General features: G+C 44.4%; 1 protein-coding gene across 1 annotated transcript in view; it reads left to right on the top strand.

Annotated features, from left to right (window-relative positions):
* Positions 1-10,907: 10,907 nt before the first annotated feature.
* ATP10A (ATPase phospholipid transporting 10A (putative)) overlaps positions 10,908-17,391 on the top strand; it is a gene marked incomplete at both ends in the record, with an annotated part of 113,556 nt that continues 107,072 nt past the window's right edge. The window contains 2 exons of the mRNA XM_080351459.1: positions 10,908-11,390; positions 11,579-11,883. Of these exons, the coding sequence (XP_080207585.1) occupies positions 10,908-11,390; positions 11,579-11,883 (788 nt within the window). The remainder of the gene's footprint in view (positions 11,391-11,578; positions 11,884-17,391) is intronic.

Genomic DNA, 17,391 nt, shown 5'->3' with positions numbered 1-17,391 from the left:
AGCCTCTCACCTCACTGACATAGCCTGAACTTTGGGAGCTGGGGAGGGGTTAGGTTGTTTTCACTGGTTTCAGGCAGAGTCACAAAGAAGTGTTGTAGGATTTGAAATAGTCTGTTCAGCAAAAGGCAGGTGATAAAAAATAATAATCCTTAAACCCCCAGATACTCAGATTGCATTATTATTTGAGAATCTGTTTCCATATAAAAATTAAAGCACGAATTTAGTCCTGATTGCCTGAAAAGGAGTCCCAACACTCCAAATACCAGGTTGCAAATAAAACAGACCCAAATGTAGTGTTTTTCTTCTGTACATTAGAGGGGCTTAGGGAACAACGAAGATTTGTTTTTATATGCCTTGCATTAGCAGTCTGATACAAAAATGGTCATATCTAGGTAATAGGAAGATGATTTTCTGAGGGCAGGCATGAGATAGTAGAAATTTTGGGGAGAATATGACAGTAAAGATCAGACTACACAGAACAAATCGTGGTGAGGTGAAATACAGGATCCTAGATACGTTTGAGAGTAATGATACATGGTAAAGCAGGACAATGCGTGAGGAAGCAGGCGAAGAGAGCGCCAAGGCCGTGGTGCGAGCTTATCCTTATTAGCATCGACCTCTGGAGTGCAGAAAGCCAAATTTATGCTGTAAGGGCTGTATGAGGTCACCTGGTATTGATGGGCTACACTCTGGCAAAGGGTTCATCCTCCAGTTGCAGGTTAGACTGGGAAAACTCCACTTCTGCTGATAGAGCTTGTTGCAGCCCCCTTGAGGAAAAAAAAATAAACGTCATCCTATAAAAGAGCACTATTGCTGATATGCCTTAACCTATAGTAAGGGTTTCTGCTGGCACAGCTATGCTGGTTGCAGATTACACTTCAGCACTCCCCTGATTGATGCACAACAGTTTGTCATGCTGATCCGGCCAAGGTCTGTGCTAGGAAACAGGGAGTCAGAGGACCAGGCAAGGAGGGTCAGAGAGCAGAAGAGCAGAAGGGTTTTCATGTTGCAACCAAGCAGAGAGTGAGTAATAGCGGAAAGAAAATCAACATATTAAGAATAAACAGTACTCAACAGAGTTTACTGGCCGGACTTCTAATACCACACATATAAACTTGGAGACCTTTTTGTTTAAAAAAGAAGTCTCTGTTTTTCATTGCTGTGTTAGCTGTCTGGTATTTTGTTGAAAGAGAATTATAAGATATATCCTTTCTTAATATGAAAATATATTAGCTTGTAAACTTGAAAGGCAGCCTGTGGTTGTTGAATGCATGGGTCTTCAAAAATCATGGGCTGGTGCTTCATTACATATAAAAATTGCTTTATTTTGATCAAAACATTGTGTCGCCATTGCAGTTCTCCTCCACCCTTTAAATTTATTATGCTGGTTGCTCTTCAGATTTCTTTTAACTACTGTTGATACACCACCCTTTCACTTGCATTCCTTCTGGTTTCCCATGTGTTATTTATTTAAAACAATAGTTATCTCAGGTCCAGTGCTTTTCTTGCAAGGCCTACAGGAGCTTGAGCTGCAGTGTGAAATTATTACTGTAGCTTAATGACTGCAATTGATTTAACAGAGGCAAGCAATACCCTATCGAAATCTCTCAGATAATAATATCATCACCAAACATTGCACTACAACTCTATATACTATGCAGAGACAGATCCAGTGTGTGTATACACAGAGTGTGTATACACACAAGAGGTGCATGCATGTGTGTTGTTATTGTGTACATATGGTGCGTGCTGTATAGTATACATAGACTATTTATGGTCACTCTCAGTCATGTAAGGATTAGTAGTGTTACCTGACAGTATAAAAACACAGACAATAAAAACCTGTATAAATTAAGGCCAGCAAGGAAGACTGGAGTAAGGAAAGAAACATGGATCACTGACACTGCTGACAAAGCACAAGTAGCAATTTCCCGAGCCAAGAAGCCAGCACAGCACCATGGAACTGCTATTCATGGGGAATCAGCTGGAAGTTTCAGCTTCTGGACAACAAAGCAGGAAGAAATACCCATTTTTTCCACCACTGAGAGTTACTTCCAGATGACAAGAATGCCAGCACTCGTTTTCCATTTTTCAAAACACAGGAAAAGCTAGTTGATTATAAAAAGCCTCCCCTCCCATTTTAATATACAGTCTTTGATGTACAAGCTTCTATTTATTGCATTAATGAATGCTGAATTAGAAATCATCTTTTGGCTGTTCCCGTGACACACATTCCCCACTGGTACCTAGCTGTAGCTGATGCTTATATACACTCCAGTGCCATATATCCTTGCCCAGCTATTGCTTGCTACACAATAGAGAGGTCTACAGAACAGTAAAATGAATTGCTATACCCAAAGAATGCCAAGTTTACTATTATACCAGGAAAAACAAACAAACAAACAAACAACAAAAACCAACAAATAATGAGTGTCTCTGAATCTTTATAGGTTTTGAAACTGTTGGGAAATTCTAGGGAACTCATGAAATCTCTTGAACTGACATCAGAAGAAGCCAGACCAGATCTATTTAGTATTGCAGAAATATTTGGTTAGATACTGTTATTAAAAGCATGTCTCCACTGAAGTTCATTAACTTTAGTAGGCCAAAAGTGTGACTTATTTCTTACGGTCAGTGGCATACAATATAAACACAGACAATACATTTGACATATATCATGGTCTTCTTAAAGCACGTGGTCTTTTAGCAGTCTGTGCTTGTAATTTTTAAGGGAGTAGCAAACAACTGTCTGGTTGGATCTTGGCATTCAGCACTGAAATGCACAGAGGTATTAAAAGCAGAAGTACTTGGGAGTTCGTGTTGCTCTATAACAAGGAATTTTCTATTTTTTGTCATATTATTTTGTAGATAGTCTGAATTGGTCCCAAACCACTCCTTTACCTGAAGTATTTTCCAGGATGCAAGTTACTAAAATACTGAATTCGACTGCTTTTCTGCTGTAAGAGCAGACACTTTAAGAAGCCTGCAAGCTGCCCAAGCAGCCAGAAGGGCCCCAGCTCCGACGGTTGAGGGCTGCATAGTTGGGGTTCCCAGACCTAAGGGCACCCCCTGCCGCTGAGGCAAGTGGAAGAACAGACTGAGCAAACCTCTCCATGAGCAGTATCACAAGTCTCCTGACAAACCCAGCAGGTTCCACAGAAAATGCTGCCTTATCTTCAGTAAAAGCTCTTCAGGCTATTAAGTTTCAGACAAAGCAGTCAGGCTCGAGGAACCAGAATTTTTTCCAATCAGTTCTACTTACAGATGAGTTCCCCAAAAGCGGGAAAGCCAGGCTTTCACTCTTCTGCTTTTGAGGGTTTATTTCTTCCTTTTCTTTTCAAATCTTGTTGTTTACAGCCCCTTTATATCATTTTGTACTAAGCCTGGCCATTCTGAGTCAGCAGTAGGCAGGAGATGGTCACAGTTGCCTTAGACTTGCAGCAGATTGAAAGGGGTGGCTGCCTTCACAGAAAGAACCTGCAAACATCTCTTTTCTCTGTGTTCCCAGAATCTGAATGGGAGTCTTGGTTTTACCCTGCAGGGTCACAAAATTCAAAGTCACATCTGACTGTAGTGACTAGCCAGCAAACAAACCGTGTGGCAATATTGGTTTGCACAACTTTCTCTTCAAGTAATCCTGAGTAACAACCAAACAGCAGAAGAGCCCTGGCTTCCCTTTGTTAATTCTCCAGCAAAGGCACAGCTCTCTTAAACAAATCCTTATAAAAACTCATTCAGGCAGCTGTAATTAGCCTTTCTGGAAGAAGTTTTTAAGAAACCTAGATACAGCAAAACGTAAGCATGATGACTCATTAAACACCTCTTAATATGAAGAGACAACCAATTTGGCATTCAGGAACAATATTCTGAGACAGTATTTTCTTTTTAGAGAGATGTGAAACTGAAGCTTTGGCTCCATGTGTACAGGAAATCCTGCAGCAGCTTCTATATGAGGAGAATAATTGCCAAGAGCTTGGTGTTAAAATTACCAGGATTAAAAAAACCTCACGGAATTGCTTTAAGACTCACAGTGCTTAAAAAAAGAAAACAACACACACACATACATAAACAACAAGAAAACAAACAAACAACACAAAATAAAAAATGAAGAAACAGAAAAACCAACCAATCGAACAAAAAAAACCAAAACGCCACAGATAAACTTATGTCTTTTTATATTCTCCTATTTATTTTCTGCTTCTGGGTTTTATACTGTCAAGCTTTTTCCAGCCACAGTTTCTTGCCTTAGTGAGCTAAGATCGTTGCAAGATCTCGTTATACAAGGATGTGCAATTTTAAGAACAGCAACAAATATTATGAGACTCACCATAAAATAGCAAGAGTTGGCAGCACTGCAGTAAGGATATTAACTTTCGTGTCCGCCCAAACTGCAGTTTCTATAAATAGCGTCTGTCTGCTTTTACTCCTTCTGCAGTTAATTACAGAGATTTTCCTGCATTTCCTCTTCTGCAGTGTCCCTGTGAATCAGGATGTTAGCTGATGGACTGAAGCAATGCCTATGAGTGTTCCCCAGTAAATACCTTTGACATTAAGCTGATATAAAGAAAAAATAAAAAGTATTTCTGCAAGTGGGGAGGTTAAGTGGGTAAGGAGCTGTCTCTGTTTTCCCACTGCAGAAAGGGGCAACTTGCCACTGTGTATCATATTTTTCGGCAGGTGTGCCAGGCACAGCTGTGTGGCCACAGGATCATGACATGACTGGGGTTTTTCCTTTATGCATCTCCTATTGTCTGTGCCCCATCTGGTTTCATCTTGTCTTTTGCAGTGGAGAGTTGGCTGTTCTGTACTCTGGACCAGCTTGGGCAAGACCTTAAGGGGGAAATTTACCTCACTCGGCTTTGGAGACCACCAGGGAAACACCTTCCTCTGCACCAGTCACTTAGGACTTCTTCTACAGTCAGTGGAAGGTGGTAAGTGCTTCTGAGCATAGGTTTCACCTGACCTGTTTACCTATTGACCTGCTTCAGGATGTTCTTGGTGCCCTAGAAGTGCTGGTCTCTCTCTACCAACTGTGATGGCACTTTTTCAGTTATCCAAGATCATCAGAGGAAGTTTCCAGATTTGAGAACTCTAAAAGCTGATCATGGATTTATACGGTCAGTCCTTGCAACTCAAATATTACTGGTCATTAAGTATCTGCAGAGTGGTATTTTCCACAAGTATCATGCCTATAAGGGAACTACAGCTACCTGAATGCTGTATTTCTTTACTTTCCATCCTCTGCTACACCCTGAGTAGTTTCTTATCTAAGTTTATTATGTGGTAGTAAAGATTTCCAAATCCTTTGTCACCAGGCCCTGCAGTTCCAACAGGAGCCAGCTGGCTCATTTGACTGGAGTGTGCATGCAAACAGGGTCACAAAACAGATGCAGCCATTCAGGTGGTGGAGGAAAGGACATGGCACCCCCCTGCTTTGCTGGCAGGCTTCTTTCCACACAAGACACTGACCAAAGGTATGTATTCTATAGTGCTGCAGCCCCCTTCCCACTCCAGCACCCCACCTGCCAGACACAGTCTGTTTGTGAATCACAGATCAGGACGAACAGCTGGGTTGGGCTCAAGGTGCGGTGAAACAGGAGATCCTGCAACACGCAGCTGCAGGATGTGCAATACAGGTGTCGTCAGGGCACAGGAGGTGGGAAAAACATTTAAGTGAAACACATGCAGAATGTGAAAGACTTACTAGGTCCCAGTAACATTGTTCTCACTTGCAAAGGGTAGAAGCTGTTCCTCTACAATTTCTTACCATTGCACTGAAAAGACGTAGCGGGGCTGCTCGGGCCCTGCACAACATGCCCTTCCCTTCTTGCTGCAACACTGAACATGACTCTTTGTCTTTCACACATGGCCCCTGCCCACTTTGTGATCCAAATCTCCTCTCTGGCAGTTGAGAAACTCAGGAATGGGGATTGGAGGCTGCTTGTCGCACACACACATATATGCCTCTCTGCATGCACGCACGTGTCTGTGCGTATCTATGTATTAATATCTCCCATGTAGAATGGAAGAAAATGCGGAATTATGCCATTTTGGCTGTTGTCTCTACTCATCCAATTCTGGCATCTTTAGCAGGCTGTTCACACTGAAAGCCTCTTGCCTTCTTTCTAGCTAGTTTGAAACATGTACACCTGCCCCCTTTACGGAGAGCCAGATGGGATATGTCTCATCTGCAAAGGGCAGAACAGATTTTGTGATGTGTGGTACCATGTCTATACAGTTATTTTTATAGCTTTCAAAGTCCTAGATTCTGGCTCAGGCCTCTGGGTGGTTCCATAATATTAAGTATATTAGTACAAAAAAAGAGGTCCTTTGCAACAAAGGTGATTCTTTACAAGAATCAGGGGTGATTTCACAGATGTTTCTGGCAATATCCAACATGATAAATCTTTATTTTAAGATTATATAAATATTACAAAAGTGGTCTAGTAAAACAGGCAATGTGTTAAAATTAGATATACTTCACCTTCTGATGATAGGAAGGAGTTAATTGTTAACATGGAATAATGATAACTCCAAGCATTCAAAAACCATGACAAGTCAAATAATAAGTTTTTATATCTGTAATATTTTTGGGATCCTTTCTCCTCACCTCTGGGGCCTTTGTCCTTAGGATTCAGGTGGATGCCGCTATCAAACTGTTCCACACAACCCTCAGGACAAAGGCATTTTTTGGTTCATGTTGATTCTCACATACCCACACAATCTCAAACCATAGAAACATATATATTCAAATATAATCAGAGTTGATGACTCTGAGAAGAGGAAAGAATGGATGTCTCATCTCTAAGCAACCGGTCTGCTCTCATAATAAGAACTTCATAATGATTTCAAGCTGTAGGCTGTGTGGCATCTAGAAGGCCAAGTTAATACAGTATCTTGGGCAGGACAATCCCACAGTTCCTTCTAGCCTTAAAAGCAGCACCATACCTGAAGACTCAGCTTTTAGTGGCCTAGGCTATCAAAGATGAGCTCATTAGTCATATTATCAACATAACTGATTCTTAGAACCTCTCTCTTTTCAACTTGAGTCCTTGATCTGAAGAAAATCTGTACAGTCAAAAAAGCCAGGCATTGGGAAAGGCTCTGGGGAGAGTGTGAAATTCAAGAGATATTGGGCATCTGAGTCTGGATTCAGGTTAATGGCAGGAGAAATCAACGAGCAGACACCAGCAAAATGCAGAGAAGTTTGGCCAGCGAGATGAAGGATGGTTAGAAGCAGTTATGTGACAACGAAGGAAGAGTTCCCCACAGGACAGAGACATCTATGGATGGCGGGGACTGCTCAGTCAGAGCACAGAGTAATCCTCAGATATTCCTCAGTTTTAGTGCTTGGCTCCAATAACCTTGAAAACTAGTCAAGGGCTCACATTTTAGCTTAGTAAATCTAATATTCGCCTCTTGGCTTGTTGGGCTTTTCCAGTTAGCTCACATTTCTCAAGGACAATACCTTGTAAGGACCATGTGCCACATGGACTGATTTAAAGCCAAACTCCTTCTGCCCCCCTTCCTCCAGAAGACCCCAGACAAAGGAGATGCTGGTGTACCCCAATTAACAAAAACAACATACTTGTCATTTTGCAAAGCAAAAGCTAGAGCCTGACCTGTGCATGCATATTTTGTACAGGTTGAAGGTTCAGTTTGCAGCCTGCCTCTTCTTTGCAACCTCACGTATTTGGACTGTGTGGGCAGCAACAGCTCAAGCATGAATTCAGATACAAATATTTATGCTTTTTCAAACCTTATGCACCCAGTTCTACTTAGAAAAGAAAATGAGAGACTAAATTCTCGGGAGTGTCTACATTGCCAAAGTCTTTGGCTAGTAAGGTCTGGCAAACATTGTATTTTACAAGCATTTTAAAGTAAGACTAATTATTGTTTTTATTTGTCATGGATTACATGTCCTCAGGTTTTAATAGAAATATACAGGACTTCGGAGTCCTCATGTGACTGAGAGGTTGTTATACTCAAAGGAAAAATCTTCACTGCCTAGTGATATTCCAGCTTGCCAATAATAATAATAATAATAATCATCATCATCATCATCATCATAAAAGGCAGTTCAGTAGCAACCAAGAGAGTCCCAGTCAATGATATGAGAACAAAAGTTCAACTCTTGACCAGTGGAGTGCTGCACACTTTCTACTCTTTTTTTTCTTTTTTTACAGTGAAGCTTTGCAAGGGTGGCCCTTGACTAGTGTGCTCAGATACAAAGGCTTTAAACTGTTTTGAAATTAAAGATCTAGTAAACAAACACAGGAGTCTTCAGAGGCTCCCACTCAATTGTTTGTTATCATTCTGCTCCTGTATCTATTTGTAAAACTCAGCTATGTGAGGCAGGGATTACATAAGAATTTTCAGTTTCTATTTATTTTTTTTTTCTGTTGCTCCTTTGTTTGTAGAAGAAAGCTTGTTAATACGAACCCTGTTCCAAAGCACAATGCAAATAAAACAGGTTTTAAAACACAGCACACTGACTTACAAATCATTTCTCACAGTTGTGGTGTTCTGACACTACAGTTTCGGGATCTCTGCTGTCGAGGATTCAGTGAATATTACTGAGGACAATTCTACCCAGGTAAGGTTCTCCAAACGTGCTGGTACACAGGTGTTTTCCCTAAACAAGTAGCTTAAGTGATATGTCAGCATTTGTCTTATCTTGACTGTGATTGAAAGCTTAATGATACGACATACCCAAGCTAGAGGGATGTCCAGACAAAAGATGAAGCCTGAATGGTGTTGTTGGAGCTCCCAAGGGTCGGGAGTGAGCCAGAGCCCCACAAAACAGTGGCTCACAGAGGCCGGCAGGCAAGTGTCTGAAATGTGCAGCAACCCACTTTTAGGAGTATCCACAGCAAGGAGCCCTTGGGTGGGTGAAGCTTGGTTTCTGGGAACATCACAGAGTGATACTGTGACTTCCTTAACCCATTTTGGCATTTATGAAGAACAGAAAAAAAAAAAGTATTTTTGTTCATTTCAGCTTACCTGTGAAGTTAATTCCAAAGACAAGCAAAAAATTAAAATTGGGAGGATTTTTAATATATGTCCTTTTTCACTATGGGATAAGTACTTTTTTACATTATCAACAAAGGAATGGACTTAGGAAAGAAGCCCAGGCCAGTTCTCCCTTTTCCCCTTGCACAAACTAAACCTTTCTTGTTTCCATATTCCAAGATTACGGGAACTGAGGATATCCCTGCTAGTATCATCAGAGGAGCTGACAGCAGGACTGGTAAAGGGTTTGTGGCTTCACATAGTACCACTATTAGACCATGTGCTGAATTAGCACTCACCTTGTGCCTCAGGGCCTCAAAGGGGTTCATAATTATTTACATACCTTTAAAAGCAACTTCAAATGGGAGGAGGATGAAGATAGAGCAGCATGTTATAACAACCAGCTGTCAGATGCAAAGGTAACAGCTTTTGCTTCTTGGTTTTCAGGGGTTTTATCATGGCAGCATCTGAACTGTAGGAGCCAGATACTCTCCTCATTAGATGTCCCAGTCCTGTCCTGACCTCAAGACTAGATGTGTATACTTTACACCTGTTTCCCATGATAACAAGAAACCTCCTGACAAGTATCAGGTGCTTTCTCTTGTACTCAATTTCATCCGGCTTTGGAAAATGACAGGATCAGGACCAAGGGTCACACCACAAAATGCATCTGCGCTACAATTTAGACACAGCCTGACCTGCGGCAGCCTTTTATGCTGCTTGAGGAATCCCATGTTCAAAGGGTCTGCTCTTAAATCCCAGCCTAAAGTGATGCTGCAAAGTCTTGTGGAAGGTCCAGTAGCAATAATCTTCATTATTTTCATATGACCCTTAAAGTTCCCTTCCAACTCAAACTATTTTAGGATTCTGTGATTATTTTTTCTTCAAATATCTGCATACATTTATTTGCTTATGACTTTAGACTAAGTCTATTTGGATTATTCTCTCATTTGTATTTCAGGTCTATGTTTGTATGTACGATTGTATCTATCTATCTCTCTGTCTGTCTGTCTGTCTATCTATCTATCTATCTATCTATCTATCTATCATGCTTCCATCTTCACTCACAACTGCATTTGCCTTCCCTCCCTGGAAAGATCTACTGTGAGGAAACAGAAAAACCCACGTAAAGCAGAACACACATTGTAGCGCGCCACACAAAACCACACACCCATTGCGCGCACGTGCGCATGACTGGCAGCACATCGCGCTTTCCATCAAAAAACCTCATTTTTGGTTGCCAGCTTTGGGACTGTCCCAAGTGCCGCACTGGCCGCTGACCGGACCACTCTGGCGTGGCAACTGCAAACAGGGAGTTGGGAGATCACACAATCACAGTATGTTTGGGATTGGAAGGGACCTCGAAAGATCATCTAGTCCAATCTCCCTGCTGGAGCAGGAATACCTAGATGAGGCTACACAGGAATGTGTCCAGGTGGGTTTTGAATGTCTCCAGAGAAGGAGACTCCACAACCCCCCTGGGCAGCCTGTTCCAGTGCTCTGGCACCCTCACTGAGAAGAAGTTTCTTCTCAAATTTAAGTGGAACCTCCTGTGTTCCAGTTTGAACCCGTTACCCCTTGTCCTATCATTGTTTGTCACCGAGAAGAGCCTGGCTCCATCCTTCTGACACTCACCCTTTACATATTTATAAACATTAATGAGGTGGCGCGGTACCGCCCGTGCTGAGCGCGGGGCCGGACACAGTCCTGGCACCCGGTGCCGGTCACAAAGCGGCGTATTTTGAAATGAGTCAGATGATAAAAACTCCCGCCGGCCGCGGGACCTTGGAGAAAGGCCGGCGCGGAGCTGCCCACGCTTCGGTGGAAATTCGTTGCTTTCTAGACCCAAGCCTCCTCCTCCCCACGTGTAGCGCCAAGTCAAAGCAGCCGATAAAATGTCACCCGCGGGTCGGTGTGGCGGGGCGGGGGGTTCGCGCACTAGGCTGCCGGCTGCCCGCTGCCCGGAGCGGGAGCGGGCGGCCGGGGCCCGGCTGCGCACGGAAGCGCCGCGCTCCGTTTCCCGCCCGCGGGGCCCCCACCGCCCCCTCCCGCCTCCCCCCCCCGCCCCGGCCCTGCCCGCGCTCCGCCACCGGCGGTGCCATGGCGAATGGGACGGTGGCCACCGCATCCCCGCGCCCTCGGCCGGCTCGGGGCCCGGCCCGCCAGCGGGATGGGGCGAGGCCCGCGGGAGGAGGGCTCGGCTCGCCGCCTGCCCACGTCCCCTCCCCGGCCGAGGAGGAGGAGGAGAAATCGAGCGAGGTCCCGGTAGAGCGGTTAGGAGAGGGTTCGAGAGAGCCCTCCTCCCCAGCCCGGAGGGGAAGAGGAAAGGAGAGCCGTGGCGGGCGGCGGAGGATGATAACTTAGGGCCGTGGCTGGCGGTGGGAGCTGCCCGCTGTGCCCGGGCCTGGGCGGCTGGAGGGCGGCAGCGATGTCCCAGGGCACGGCAGGAGGAGAGGGAGCACCCCAGGTGCTGCCGGAGGGGAAGGAGAGGCAGAGGAAGAGGAGGCGGAGGAAGAAGAAGGAGAGCAAGACGCGGCTGGTGCACTCCAACTTGCTGCTACCTGAGGGCGAGGCGGACAAGTCCAAGAGGACGGTCCTGGCCAGCAACCGCCTCAAGACCACCAAGTACACAGCGCTCTCCTTCCTGCCCAAGAACCTCTTCGAGCAGTTCCACCGCCTGGCCAACGTCTACTTCGTGTTCATTGCGCTGCTCAACTTCGTGCCGGCCGTCAACGCCTTCCAGCCCGAGCTGGCCTTGGCCCCCGTGCTCTTCATCTTGGCGGTCACTGCCATCAAGGACCTGTGGGAGGATTACAGCCGCTACCGCTCCGACAAGGAGATCAACCACATGGAGTGTCTGGTGTACAGCAGGTGAGGCGGGGTGGGTGCTGGGGATGGGGAGCACCGCGGTGGCAGCTGGTGGTGGAGCCCAGCTGGGCACGGGGGCTTGGGCGAGCAGGGGTGTGGAAGCAGAGTGGCGAGCAGGTCCATTGTGCAGGGCTTTCATTTCCACTTCAAGCATGAAGAAACTCCGAGTTGTCCCCGGAGGTGGCATCTCCCATCTCTTTATGCAGAACTGTGGGAGTTCCTACAGCCCTGTACCTTCAGGTGAAAGTGGATCTGCTCTGATCGGTGAGGTCCCGCAGTAAATCACCAATTTATGAGTAAGCAACATATTTTATAGGTCTACACGTGCGCTCCAGGCTTGTTAGTGTTTTATGCTGTAAAGGAAGGACAGTGCATGGCAAAGTGAACGTAAGCATCACAAGCAGCGTTTGATTTGCAAGCCTTTATGAGGACACTTATCAGCGTGAGTGGTCAGTTACACCAGCTGCGGGCATTAATTTGGTTTTAGCAATATGAGACCTCACTCAAGTAATCTTCTATTAAATCTTCAGTGAGCAAAGGAAGGGTAGAGGCCAGAGGTTTCTACCATTTGAGTTAGGACTGTGAAGTTACATGGCGTGAACTAGCGAGCCTGAGCTATGTTTGCTTTTCTAAAGAGTGAGGCAGACTTTCCATTGAACATTTACTTTCAAGTGAATGCTTTTTATTTATTGTCTCAAGTGTCATAATTCCCAGTGACTTCACTATTTCCCAAAACCCGTGGATGGAGCATTAGATCATTTATCTCCTTTAGATTTTTTTTTTTTTTTAACTAATCTGGGCTATACATTTAGACCACAGCCTTCACATCCATAAATCATACTGAAATGACTTTTTCCCCAACATTTATGTCCTCAAAATCCAGCTTTACAGAATTTTTTTTGCTTTTCTTTCCGTGCCACATAGTCATTTTGTAGTAGCTAAGGCTAAGGTTTTCTAGGGACTAAGAGAAGAACATATTTTCCGAGATGGCAGGTTTTAGCTCTCTTTGTGATGCTTCTAAGTCTAACAGAAACGAAACACGTGCCAAGAAGCTTACACTCTGGTTCCACAGGCTGTCTGGGAGGGGTACTCTCGGCTGACGTAAGCACCGAGGCGGAGAGGAACTCTCCTATTGCAAGAAAGGCATGTGAAAAAAAAAAAAAGGCAAAAAATAACTCAGAATAGGCTGCATTTTTAACATCAGCAGACTCAGCTTGTTATTTCACAAACTCGTATCGCAGAAGAAATCTATCTCACCCTGGGATATTCTGCCACCAGTAGATATGCATGCATGGGAACACAAGTAAAATGGCCTTATTTGTGTAAACTAAACCAAAAAGAACCTAGCCAGATCACAAACAGAGGCCATCGCTAACCCAAGGCTGTGCCTGAAGCGTTGCTTGCCTGTAGCTGTCCTCAACTCTGAACAGTTCTGGCATTGGGGTAAAGGGGTGGCAGGAGGGCTAGTAAGGGACTATTTTTGCAGTTAAGTAAAATAGTGCTAAAGAAGATGGTTAATCTCACCTTTATCAAACAAAATCAGTTTAGAAATAAGCTCTCATGCCTTCTGTGTTGAAAAGAAAGAACTACCTGTTGTAGAAGCTGTTCAAAATATTAACAAGTACCACTACTGGGATATTAATTCTGGAATGTTTCTACCCCCCTGTGATTTTCCATACCTCTCTCTGCTGCCAAAAAAGTAGACGTGACTATGAGAAAATGTGCACCTTTGGCGGTAATTTCACTTGTGCTCTTTTGGGAGTCCCAGCAAAGTGCCCTGCCCTTTGTTCTGCTTATGCTGTGCCAGAGTAAAAGTCAGAATTGTTCCTTTTACTGCAGAGTTTGGGTTACTGTTGAGTGACACAGATTACTTTGGGAGTAGTTTGCCTTTTCTTTTGCATCAAGGGCACACATTGGCCTAATCCCTGTGGAGCAGCAAACATGGAAGCTTTGCAAGTCCATCACCTGTAAAGGCACTGCTTTCTGGCTGGGAGCAGAGCTGAACCAAGTGTCCTCTGCAGAAGCTCAGTCCCTGGGAGCAGCTCACCTATTTCCACCTTCCAGGATTCCCAAGGAAAATGCTCGCCTCTCACAGTTAAAAAATAAAAACAAAACCAGGAGGTTAAAATAATTTGCTTATATGTTTTTAATCTACTCACTTTTTCCTCTTTTTTAGCCTTTTTTTTAAACTTCACCAGGTCACCTTTTTGAATATCTCCCAGCCTCAGTGAGTGAGATGGGACTAGAAACTTGCTGCGTTTGGAGATAAAAACTAAGATTCTTACTAACTCAAATGACAGGGAACCAAGATTGAGAGATTTATAACAAGGTCATGAAAGTTGCTGGGTGTGGGTTCAAAAAAAGATGTTTTCTCAGAAAGATGTCATGCCAGGGGAAACACAAGTGGTTGAACGTTACTTTTACTTTGTTTCCTTGGATTCTTTGTTTCTGGAAAAAATGTTGAAGTATAAATATCACCTAAGTAGGTAATAAATGACAGCTTTTCTCCCCACATCCGTTTGATGCTGATCACTCTATCAGTTTTACCACCTTTTGGCCAAGCCAGACTCTCTCTCTCTCTCTCCCCTGCTCTGCCACTTCCTTGTGGTGTGGCAGAGGCAGAGTGTGATGCAAATGCTGTCCTCGATAGAGATGCTTCTGTAGGTGGGGCAGGTTAAAGAACATTGCTGCAGTCCTGTGCTCCCCTAGAGCTGCCACAGAGCAAGCGACTCTTCTCTTTCTGGTCAGTACTCTAGCTCTCAGAGGTCTTCTGCAAGATGGGATGTATCTGAGTGCCAGGGTGGTTGTCTGCACCTTGATGGGCTGCCTTTCCTGCCAGCCTCCCACACAGCTGCGAGAGAGCCACCTTGAGCATGAACTACAGTGCTCAAACACAGACCACAGCAAATGACAGCGAATTACAACACTCAGCAACTTGAGACAGAGACTTTTCCATCAATAGCAGCAGAAAAAAAACCCCTCTATCGCATGTTATATACTGTTTCATGACCCAGTAAAGATTCAAGTGGGGTCCTATCTGGTCTGTCATGCATCCTCCATGTGCTGCTTTCCTGGCTGCTGAAGGACGCATCCCCTCTTAGACACAGCAACAGTTAGTGATGCAAGATCTACAGGACAGAGAGAGAGCAAGGGTAGGCAGAAGCTACTAATACTCAGCCCAGCGCATCAGGAGGAGGTTCAACAACAGGCAGGCAGTGTCCACTGGGAGGTTCCCCAGAGCAGCCAACGTGGGCAGATCATGTCAGTATTCCGATGTGGGGGACAATGCTGTTCTCCTGATGCGCTGACAGCTTGACAGCTGGTGCACAGACTGGGCCGTCTTCCTCCTGCCAGCCCAATGCTGTGGACTCAGATGACCCATTCTCATACAGCCACTGCTGGGTCAATGACTCAGTGGCTCATAGTTGGCAACATTTATCAGACGACAGAACAGCAAAGGATGATGCAACCTGAAGTAAAAAGCTGAAGGCAGATGCAGCTTGTTTTCACAGAAAGAAGACAGGTTTTGTTTAGCAATTCTGGTTATTTTGGAGAGTCCCTCAAAAGATACTGCTTTCTAGAGTCAGAAGTTAGAACAGAAGAAGACCTGACTCTTCGAATAAATGGAAAGAAGCTGTTGAGTTTGAATTGGCAGCATATGTCCAGGAATGAAACACGCTGGAGAATTGCAGACTTGTGTTGCTCTGAGATGGATTTTGCAGGTCTGCCTGTAAGAGCAGTCAGGGTCTTGACAGGCAAAGAGGGAAGATTTCTTAGCCAAGAGAAGTTAATAGGGCCTCTGTCTGGAGGCCTTTAAGGGCACCTCTCCTGTTTGGCAATACAGAGGAAATTAGGCACTTACATAAGCGGACAGTTTCACAGGTCATTTGGAATTTAGATTCCCTGCAGGTGCTTAAGTTAGGAATGCTGGATCACAGCCAAAACTCTTTCTTATTTGGTTTAAATGGAGGGAAGTTTACAAAGGCTTTAGAGCCCAGCCTGCCGAAAATGGATTTTTGTGCATAACCATTGCAAACCTGAGATCATCTTAGTCTACTCTCTTTGTTCTTCTTCCTCATTTCCATCACCCAGGGATGGAGGTTGAAGACTGGAGATTACAAATTCACACTCTTAACGGTGAAGTCTTGTTTGGCTGGTTACTTTCCTGCATTATTATCTAGGACTTGGAGGATGGGAGGGTGATTTTTTTCTTTGCAGTTGCTGTCCTCCAGTGCTCACCAACTCTGGCTGGAGTTGTGGACTGTACATGTAAATGTTTGCTCTAAATAATTCCAGAATGCATTCATTACTACTGCTGCTGCTAAATATTTGATAGGACTAAATTCGTCACTGGAGCAGAAGTATTAAAACTCTTCTAAGCAGGGGCTTTGTTTTCGGTGTGCTGTTACAAAGTGTGGTATACATTTACATGGTATGTAAATAGAAGATGAATAGTGATAACTACAATCACAACAAATAGTGGCACTCATCCAGCAGGGAATTACATTTTGTTACTGACTCAGTGCTGTGTTGGTGAAATAATCTCTGCTGATGTTTTTCTAGGAGCCTTATGTTCAAAACCAAAGGATTTTGCTTTTTAAATCTCCTCTTGAACTCTTGCTGCGTCCATTGAAGAGTATTGCTGAAGAGTGTAATGGTCTCTGCATACTGATCAGAGAGTGATAACAGCTTCTTCTGTCAACCTGTGACTTAGAAAATCCATGACAAATTGCAGTTTATGACCGGATATTTGTCTCCCCTGAGGGGTGGAAAATGTTTAATGGGGCACTCAAGCAGCTATCAAAGCAGGCTGTTTTACATTAAATGTTAATTTCTTTTTGAAAAACTCAAGAGGAGGAGAGAAGAGAGTTCGATATGGGCAACGTGTTTCGTACAGTTTCCACAATGCTCTCCGTTCGCCCTTCCTTCTGTCAACCTGTCAGTGAAAGCCATTCCAGCCTTTGAGAAAAAAAGATGCAGCAGCATTACCAATGGCACAGCAGATCCCACTCATGGCCTCTAAAACAGCCACATGATGGCTTGCCCTGCAAACACTTCACTTCTTAGGTGCCTTGTTTTGCTGGGAGCACCAGTCGCTGTGGAGCTGGGTTGTGATTCTCTCCCACTGCTACCCAAATAGACAAGAGCAGCTGCTTGTCCCATAATGTGCTGGTGGGGTAAGACATTTCTCACCAGAAGAAATAAGCTTGTTTCATCCCTTCCAGAACACAAATGTCACTAGATGTGATTCAAAAGGAAACTACCTGGGATTACTCAGTTTCCTCTGTGAGTGAGCTTGGTGTACAGAAAGCTGAAAGGAGGAGTTTGGGCTGGGCTGGCAGTGAGTAAACTCACTGGAAGATGTAGTAGAAGCTCTTCTGTTAGACTGATAGGGAGGAATTACATTCTGCAGGAGAGTTTATCCTAGTAGCAAAGGGATGTCTCTGCTAATCTTTTGAGATGTAGCCAGCTGCAATGCACAGGAGAGCCCATCTGTCTGTCCAACTATAC

This window comes from Nesoenas mayeri (genome assembly GCF_963082525.1).
Source record: "Nesoenas mayeri genome assembly, chromosome: 1".
In the NCBI taxonomy this organism is placed as follows: domain Eukaryota; kingdom Metazoa; phylum Chordata; class Aves; order Columbiformes; family Columbidae; genus Nesoenas; species Nesoenas mayeri.
The sequence above is the reverse complement of the archived record's forward strand: the minus strand, read 5'-3'. Positions and strand labels throughout refer to the sequence as shown.